The sequence below is a fragment of the Crocodylus porosus genome, unplaced genomic scaffold (assembly GCF_001723895.1).
Source record: "Crocodylus porosus isolate Cpor-Errol unplaced genomic scaffold, CroPor_comp1, whole genome shotgun sequence".
Taxonomy (NCBI): Eukaryota; Metazoa; Chordata; order Crocodylia; family Crocodylidae; genus Crocodylus; species Crocodylus porosus.
Genome location: NW_017728911.1, coordinates 1,244,211 through 1,253,028, shown reverse-complemented (window position 1 = coordinate 1,253,028; position 8,818 = coordinate 1,244,211). Strand labels below are relative to the sequence as shown.

The following is an 8,818-nucleotide window of genomic DNA, read 5'->3' as shown; positions in this document are numbered from 1 at the left end:
GCAGGGGCAGGGGCGACGAGCCCTGGCCCAGCACCAGCCGAGCAGCCCCGGGGTGCGGCTGCCGCCGGCCGGGTCTCATCGGGAGGCGGCGGCGGCAGCACCGGGTCATCGCACGGCCCGGTTCCTCCGGCAGCCCAGGCTTTGACCCGGCCCGCTGCGAGCTTGGCTGGGGGCAGAGTCGAGCTGCTCTGGGACAACTAAACGCTCGGTCCAAAGCAGCCAGCCCTCGGGGCTGCTGTCTCCCTGCTGCGCTGGGCAGTGCCCCGGGGAGTCGGCTGGCTCCAGCGCCAGCAGCGGGTCCCGAGCGATCTGCTGCCCACCGAGTCCCCAGTCTGCAGCCCGGGCTGCAGCATGGGAGCGAAGGGAAGGGCGCAGGTGGCACCCCCTGCCCCGATCCCTTGTGGGTGCTGGTAACGGCTGCTCTGCCCCTCTGCTGTCAGGGCTGCTGGGTGTACCCACGCGTGCCTGCATCCACCGCTTGTTCTGGCAGGGTATTGTGCTGAGGAGCCTTAGCCAGGGCCAGTGTCAGATGGCAGACAGACCCAGGGTGCTGCAGGCAGTGGCAGTTGCTGTATGGCCTGCAGCTCTGGAACATGGGGACAGGGTGATGAATAACCCTCCGTGCTTGGGAGGCATGTGGGTGGGGGGGATAAGGCCGGTGTTGTAAGCCGGTTCCTCTCCCCACATCTCCTTGCTGGACTGGAGCGTGTCCTGACTGAGCTGTGTAAAGTGGTTGCAGTGCTAAGTCAGACTGTGCCCTGCCCTAGAGGTGGCTGCATTTTAGTGATAGCAGCAGCACAATCTCTTGCGCGCACACGTGCGTTGCAGGGCAAGTTGGAGCCCCAGGCACTGCCTGAGAGCAGGATGGAGCTGTGAGCCGAGCAGCATCAACCCCTTGGCCAGGTTGCAAGTGCTGCTGATGCCAGGGCTGTGGCCTGGCGCTCCGCAAGAGAGGAATTTATCTAGCCTAGCTGCTCCCCTTCCTGCACAGGGCTCCAGGGAACGTAGCCAGCGCCTACTCTGAAAGGGCCTTTTGTGACTCCAGGCTCACTGCAGCTGAAGAGACTGAATTGGGCTTTGCACCGCTACCGTGCACTTCCACTGCTGAGCAAACACTGGGACCACAGTCCTGTGAATAGCTGCCCTGCCTCAGGGCTTCTGGGAGCCTTGGCCCATCCTTTACCCAGGCAGCTGGGAGCAGGATGCGGGGAGGGAGGGTGAGCTCCTTGCTGCTCTGCAGCTGGCGTCTGTCAGGCCTGTCTCATGCCCTTCCCTTTGCCTTGCAGGTGTTCAAGGTGGAGGTGCTGTACAATGGCCGGAAACACACCGTCGAGAAGCGCTACAGCGAGTTCCACGCCCTTCACAAACGGGTGAGGGTTGGGCCCCAAACCCACCTGCTGGGAAGAGCCAAGGGAGCTGATCGGTCCACTCCAGGCTCCAGCTGCTTCCCCCTGCACAGCTCAGAGGCGCTCATACCTTTCCCTGCACCACCCTGAATACTTTGTGCCCTGCTGCTTTTCCTCCAGGCAGATGATGCTGGGGTTCCAGACCATCTCCTTGCTCTCAGTTGAGGCAGGGATGTGGGAACATACCAGTTGTAAGAGAAGGCCTACTCTGACCTTGGCCCAGAGTGATCAGGAACCCTGCAGCTTCCTAAGCCCCATGCAGCAGAGTTCACAGGGTCTGGTACCCCTTGAGGCCTACTCCAAGTCCCAAAGGTGCGTGCCCAGGGCAGGGGCTCCCAGAGTTGTGCAACATCAGCTCCCAGCTGGGGTTTTCATTAAAAGGAAAAGCCTGCAAGTGTGGCCAGGAGTAATTGGTAGGCCAGCTGCTGCCAGAGCCTGCAGGGAGTCTGACTCAGGTGCCTTGTGTTAGGGAGCTGCCTCATCTGGGCACACAGGGCATGCACTCATCTGCTCTGTGTCATAGGGGCTGCAATGCTGTGGCATCTCCTGCAGTGTCTTTGGGCTCCCTCCCCCCCTGCTGCTCCCAAAGGGGTCTGAGGTTGGGGCCTGCCAGGGCAAGCAACCCCTCACCCCAGCACTGTAGCTCCAAATGGTGTAGAGCCAGGCATTGGGGGCTGCCTGGGACACTGACTTCCTAGCTGGCTGGCAGCAGTGCCTCCTGGGGTCCTGGCCTGATGGCTGTACCTGGGCTGCTGCATTCTGCTCTAGATAAAGAAGCTGTGCAAGGTCCCCGACTTCCCCCCAAAACGAGTGCCCAACTGGATGACCAAGGTGTTGGAGCAGCGGCGGCAGGGCCTGGAGGTTTATATTCAGGTAGGACTTCTCCGTTGCCAGCAGCAGCGCTGTGGGTCACAGTCTCTCCAGTACAAGCGGGGCTGGATCGGGGGTCCACTTCATATGGTTGTGGGGCTTGCTGCCCTAAAGAAACAGAGACACCCTTGGTTTGGGATTCCCTGCTGTGGGGGAGGAGCCTGCTGTGTCTCATGGAGCCCTTGCCTGCCTGTATCCTCATGTGTGCGTTGGCTTCAGGGCGTTGTGTACTACAATGAGGAGCTTCCCAAGGAGGTGCTGGACTTCCTAAAACTCCGGCATGGTTACCAGGACCCCAAGGGCAGCAGCCTGGCGTGAGTACCTGGAGCACCCGGCAGGGGAGGATTGGTCCACAGGGACCTAATGAGGTTGGTGCTGCAGCTGTCCACATGCAGGCTTTGGAGGGGCTAGGCCAGGCAGAATAGTTAATGGGAGACTGAACAGCTAGGATAGGAGCAACAAGCTTCTCCTCCCTCTATGCTGGGGCTGTAGCTGGGGTGCTGTCCTAGGAGCCTACCTGTTACCTGCCAGGCCTCTTCCATACTACCCCCCACCTCCAGCCCTGCCCCGATACATCCATGCAGAGTTGATCAGCTGGGAGTTTTTTGCCTGCTGGAGACCCCAGTGTAACAATGAAGCCCATCTGCATGACACCAGTGTGGTAAAGTAGAGGGCAGATGACAAGTCCCTGACCTGAGAGAACTGCTCAAATCTGGTGGAGAAACCACCCTAAAAAAGAATCGGGGTGCAAGTCACACCAGTGTGAATTTCACCTGTCTGTCCATCCCCGGGTAACTGGATGCTCAAGACCAAATGGGCTGTTGCACTTTCTCAGCTGCTTGGGGCTGAGCTACAGAGACAGCCACCTGCTCTGGCAGATGTTCTGGGGCAGTGCCAGGTATGTCCATTCCCCAGCCCAATGCTACTTACCATGAACAGCATGTGCTCCCGGTGGCTGGGGGGGGCACAGTGACAGTAACCTGGGAGCTCCCACAGACTGCACTGGTGGAGGGGTGGCAAGTGCTGACCAAGGGTTGGCAGTCAGCCAGCACAGTCAATGGGGATCACGGACACCGTCGCAGATGCGGTTAGAGGTGGAGTGGCAAGCGGTGACTGCCCGCAGGCGCCACCACGCTTGGGGGGGCGGGGGGTGCACATGCACCTGCATGTACCCCCTATGCATTGCCCCCGCTACTTACCTAGATGACGGTCAGCTCAGTGGCAGCAGTGTGTGTGTCCATCTGCTCACAGGTGGGCCTGAGCATCTGGGAAGAAGCAGAACCAGCCCCAGCTTTGCCTGAGCCCCAGGCTCACTACACTCTGTTCTCTTGCAGTTCTCCATGTGCCTTCCCAGGGGAGGAGAGCAGGCAAGTCATTGGATTTGTATCTTGACCTAGAAGGCTCTGTGCACACCTCTGACAGCAGCCTTCACTGGACCTGGATCCAGCTATTGCCATCTGAGCCACCAACTGAGTGAGAGTGCCCCCGGTGCCGTTTTGTTTACATAGCAGCTCCCAGCTTCAGAGGCCAGTCCAAGTCAGATCTGCTGCTGGCCAGAGAGATTGTTCCAGGGCCTCTCCTGAGCACTACAGTCACTGTCCTCATGCCTGCGGTACCCAGCAGAGCCATCTTCTCCTCTCAGGGGCTGTGTTAGCTGAAGGCACTAGCTTGGAGCAAAGCCTTGGTGCCACTTCCCCTTTCTGCAGTGCCAGGCAGTAGTTGCCCTGGAGCTCAGAGCAATGGTGCAGGGTGGAGTGAGGGTGGGTAATGACACCTACATGACCTGTGCACGTGCTTCTGGGGAGAGGCCTTCCCTGCAGGAACCCTCCTACTATCTTGCCAGTTGGAGGGGCCTCTGTGGCACAGGGGACTGGGCTGCTGCTTTTAATTAGTTATGTACATCGCTGCCCAGCAAAGAGAGCTCATCACCCCCTCTTGTTGCAACTACAGGTTCCTGCTCACCCACCGGCCAGTCCTGAGCTTTTACAAAGATCCATACATACTCCACCCAGCCACAAGTAAGGAGCACCTAATTCATTGTAAGGGCTAAGGGGAGCCTGTAGGAATGTTATACTGGGGGCAGACAACAAGCCCTGCCACTTTTCCCCTGAGCACACCTCCACTAATACCATCCTCTTGCTTTTCAGACCTGCTGCCTGACACTGTGCTGAGTGGTGTGCTACAGGGCCTCTATGCCCCAGAGTACTGTCTATTGGACACCTGCCACCAAAACCCCAAGACCCAACCCACTTGCCCAGCAGGGCTCCTGTGCACAGACAGCAACAGCTGATACAGCTTCACTAGCACCACTGTGGGGGCAGCACTGCCCAGCTGTTCCTCTCACTAGGATCCTAGTGCCTGGCTCCCCAGGCACTGGGAGAGGAGATGGAAGCTGAGCCTCGCTTTGGTATAAGGGACTGACACGGAGAAAGTAGGTACCAAGACCTCATTGTAGCAGACACTATTCTTTGTGCACTGTACTTGTAGCTGCTCAGGGGTTGGGCCTGGCCCTTAAAGCATGACAGAGATGAGGGGAGGGCTTTAATACCCTGGTTACAGGCTGAGGTGTACCAGTGGCTTCTCGGGACAGGACTCGGAGAAGTCGAACCCGGTGCCACAAGCACCAGAACTGACACTTGCACAGCATACAGAGGTGGCCCTGCTGACAGTGGCAGGTTTTCCAGCCCTGAGTTTGTTTGTGCCTTATGTCTGCATGGCAACAGCTCCCAGGGGAAGCCTGATGGGACTGAACTGGGGCGGGGAGGACATGTTCCTGAGCTGTGTTGAGGGGAGTTGCAGCTTCATCTGTGCAATAAATAACGCAGGTTGGGCTGGGATGGCTGTTGTGTTCTGTCCTCTGGCAAGTGAAGACAAAGCCAGGGCCAGCTGTAGATCCTGGCAGAGACAAGGGAACCAGTACAGTGGGCCAGGGAAGGAGACTAGAGGTAGTTATAGAAGCAGCCAGGCAGTCCTGGGGGCAAGATGCAGACTGGGGCTTAGTTCCATTTCAAGTCACTGGTGAGTAGGAAGCTGTGCCCAGAGCAATGGAGACACCATCTGGGCACTGGGCACCGGGCACCTGCTGGACCTTAGTCCTGTGGAAGAGGGCAGCCCTTACCAGATACACCTTCACTAGCTACCTAAGAGGACTCTGCACATCAGCAATGTCTGGGGAAGCTGCAGGCCTCAGTCTTGGCTCCTGGGATTGGGGGGGGGTACAGCCCCCTGGCCAGTCTCCAATCACAAATAGCCTCGGTGGAGGAGTTTTAAGGAAGCAGGAGGCCAGGCTGGTGCCAGGCCCCACCTGGGCATTAGGGCTGGGCTGCTAGGACAGCAGCACTGGAGCTGTTCAGATGCTGTAGGCCACTCATTTTCTGTAGAGCCTTGGGCTGTGCAATCACTCAGCAGAGGGGCCTTACCTAGCTGGGGAAGGGGTGGTGGGCTGCCCCACTGTTGTTCAGCCCCTGAAGGAAGCAGGCAGAGGCAGCTCTATAAAAAACACATTGGTCACATTTATTGGTGCATGTGCTTCTTAAAAAATGATGGGAAGCCCAAGCCAGACTGCCCACCGCCCCCCTCCCCCTGCTTGCTGGCTGGACAGGATGTGGTGGGGGTATAAAGCAAGGAGGTCTTGGGCAGCAGGGTGGGGCTGGGAGGGCTCAGCAGCATAGCTGCTGCTCACCTGCCCAGGTGACACAAGGAAGAGGGCAACTAAATATGAGGGATGCCAGTAAGCATGACAGTCCCTCAGCCCAGGCCCACAGCCCTCTGCAGCAGGGCCCTGCGTCATCCCTGAGCCAGGACACATTACTCTTTGGCAATGGCAAAGGGCTTCTCCACTTCAATGGTGCCGCAGTCAGCGATGGTGACATCCTTCAGGGGCTTGTCTCGGCCATCGGTTTTGGTGTTCTCCACTCTCCTTACCACATCCTGGTGGAACATGCACAGCAGGGCTCTCAGGGCACTGGGAGTTACACTGCTGGGGCCATGATTCAGCTAGACTGTGCTACACTCACACGTGGATACCCCAACCAATAAACAGGCTTTTGCATCCCCACCCTAGATAGCTCAGTGTCTAACTCCCAGCCAGTCCTGCTCCATAGGATGCACTCAGTGTCAGCTACACGTCAGCCTGTAGTAGCCACTATCTCACACCCCACAAAGATGCTTCCCCTCCTTACCATGCCTTCCAGGACTTTGCCAAACACCACATGCTTGCCGTCCAGCCAGGGGGTCTTGACAGTGGTGATGAAAAACTGAGAGCCATTGGTGTCCTTGCCAGCATTGGCCATGCTGACCCAGCCTGGTCCATAGTGCTTCAGCTTGAAGTTCTCATCAGGGAAACGATCGCCATAGATGCTCTTCCCTGACAGCAAGAACAGAGAGGTGCTGGCTGTAACAGGGGGACCCAGATAGGGATCCAGAGAGGAAACAATCTCCTCTGGCTCAGGCAGGGCCTCCCCTCCCCTCCTCTCTCAACTCAACCCCAGAAGCCTTGGAACCAGGAGCTGGAAGGCAGTAGAGAAGAAACACCCAACCTCTGCACATAGCTCTAGTGGCAGCTGCAGGGAAGGGTAGTACCCAAGGCAGATGGGAGGAGGGCACCCCCAGCTGGCAAGAGAAGGAGTGCGATCAAGCTGCATGGTGCTGAAACAGTCACACCCACCAGGACCCATCTTCTTCTAGCCACCCAAGGGGATGTGCAAGATGTAGGGGCAACCCCCAGGACACCCACCTCCTCCTCACAGCTCAGCAGACACATGCCCCTGCCTGTCACAGCAGTAGCCAGGTTGCAAGCACAGCCACAATCTACATGCTCCCCAGGCTCTGAGAAGAGTGCAGGCCTGGGCTCCCACATACTGAAGTAGGAGAGTATCTGGCACCTGCACTTTGCCACATAAGCATGCCAGCAGCCAGGTGGGTAAGTCATGTGACCAGGCAGCCAGCACCCTCATGCCATGCCAGCCTATACCAGGAGTGGCACAGCAGTACCCTGCTGGGGGGGTGGGGAACGGGCCAAGTCTCAAGTTGTCATGCCCATCACGGTGGTTAGCATACAGGAGCTCTGAGGCAGCCTGTGCTGGCAGAGGGACCCCAGTGAACTGGGTCTCTGGAAGGGCCCATACCCACACCTTCTCCTCCATATAAATGCTGCATGGGAAGGACTTGGAGATCCCTGACCTCGTATCCCATGACTGCCACAAGGCACCTGCTCTGCTAACCCTAGCTTGCAAGAGTGGCTTCAACTCTGGCACAGCCAGATATGCTGCCCCCTGTGGCACAGCAGAGGGTCCCGTGCCAAGGGTGGGGCAGTGTCGATGCAAGGGGCTGAAGGTGCTGCCCCCCACTGACCCACCTGGGAAAGGCAGGCAGGCCTGGGAAGAAACCTACTAACCCCAAAGAGCAGCAGATGCCTCTGCCCCTTCCTGAGAGGCCTGGTACCCAGAGCACAGGAACACCAAGTGTCTAGACTGGCCTGGGCCCAGCATTACCTCCAGTGCCATCTCCCCGGGTGAAGTCTCCTCCCTGGATCATGAAGTCCTTGATCACACGGTGGAACTTGCTGCCTTTGAAACCAAACCCTTTCTATAACAGAGAAGAGCAAAAGTGAGGCACCAGTCAGCTCTGCTCCTCCCCCTGACTCCACAGGATGAAAAGGAGGTGCTGCTGACCCCCAGCCAGTGCAGGCTCTGGCCCTCTTGGCTTGGAAGATGCCCTTCCACATGTGACCATGGGCTAGGCCCCGGCCCCAGCAGCCAGGCCTGAGGGTGAATCTGGAGAAGGGCTCGAGGCGAGCTGCAGAGATGGTGCATGCGTGCGTGAGGGGGAGGTAATCAGGAAAGGTGCCACCCAAGCACAGAGGCAGGGCCATGGGTGAGAACAGGGAGTGGCTGGCTGAGGGCTTGTGGAAGGCAACTTCCTAGCCCCTGGGGGGCAGTGGGGGCTTGTTTCCAGCTCGGTGCCAGGAGAGCAGCTGTTATTGCCCTTGATGGAAATTTCAATGGGGCCTAAAAGAGCTGAAAGCAAAGCCGCTTGCCCTGGGGCTCCTAGCACCTCCTCACTGCTGGGGGCAGACCCTGGGCCTCAGCACCGGGTGAGGGCTGCACACTGGGCTCTCAGGAGCGGAGCTGGGCTGAACCATGCCCGGCTGGGCCAGGATCTTTCATGCCAGCGTGTGCCATTTACCAGTCCCCTCCCCCTTGGACCACCGATCCCTCCCTCCTGGCCCCACTGAATGCTGCTCTGCTGCCTGCCCTGCACTTGATGCCCAACAGGCTGCTCTGCCCCCTCCCCTCTGCTCTCCTCTACGCCTGATGTGCTGCTCTGCTCCCTCCCCTTGGCACTTGACACCCTGCTCCGTCCTGAGCTACTGCTCTGCTGCCTGCTCCCCCCACCCCGGATCCCTCGCCCCTTACCTCGCCCGTAGCTAAGGCGACGAAGTTCTCCACGGTCTTGGGCACGGTCTTGCCGAAGAGGCCGATGACCACGCGGCCCACCGCCTCCTCGCCGATGCTCAGGTCGAAGTACACCTGCGGGGGGGG

At 58.8% G+C, this 8,818-nt stretch overlaps 2 protein-coding genes across 2 annotated transcripts in view; one reads left to right on the top strand and one right to left on the bottom strand.

Moving 5' to 3' along the window:
• The first annotated feature begins 583 nt into the window (after positions 1-583).
• On the top strand, positions 584-4,566 carry SNX22 (sorting nexin 22). Its single transcript, XM_019533143.1, has 6 exons — positions 584-1,370; positions 2,175-2,279; positions 2,496-2,590; positions 3,611-3,643; positions 4,227-4,294; positions 4,424-4,566. The coding sequence occupies exons 1-6, from the start codon at positions 1,203-1,205 to the stop codon at positions 4,564-4,566; spliced, it is 612 nt and encodes a 203-aa protein (XP_019388688.1). The 5' UTR covers positions 584-1,202.
• A 1,204-nt stretch (positions 4,567-5,770) lies between these two features.
• The window catches only part of PPIB (peptidylprolyl isomerase B), a 3,354-nt gene continuing 306 nt past the window's right edge, over positions 5,771-8,818 (bottom strand). The window contains exons 2-5 of the mRNA XM_019533236.1: positions 8,693-8,806; positions 7,769-7,862; positions 6,458-6,642; positions 5,771-6,206 (exon numbers count right to left, since the gene is read on the bottom strand). Of these exons, the coding sequence (XP_019388781.1) occupies positions 6,084-6,206; positions 6,458-6,642; positions 7,769-7,862; positions 8,693-8,806 (516 nt within the window). The 3' untranslated portion in view covers positions 5,771-6,083. The remainder of the gene's footprint in view (positions 6,207-6,457; positions 6,643-7,768; positions 7,863-8,692; positions 8,807-8,818) is intronic.

Bases quoted from the DNA above. Each gene is read 5' to 3' on its own strand.
- SNX22 (XM_019533143.1), top strand. From the start codon at position 1,203: ATGCGGGGAGGGAGGGTGAGCTCCTTGCTGCTCTGCAGCTGGCGTCTG. The intron at 2,591-3,610 runs GTGAGTACCTGG...GTTCTCTTGCAG, and splicing joins CCCAAGGGCAGCAGCCTGGC to TTCTCCATGTGCCTTCCCAG. The intron at 4,295-4,423 runs GTAAGGAGCACC...CTTGCTTTTCAG, and splicing joins CATACTCCACCCAGCCACAA to ACCTGCTGCCTGACACTGTG.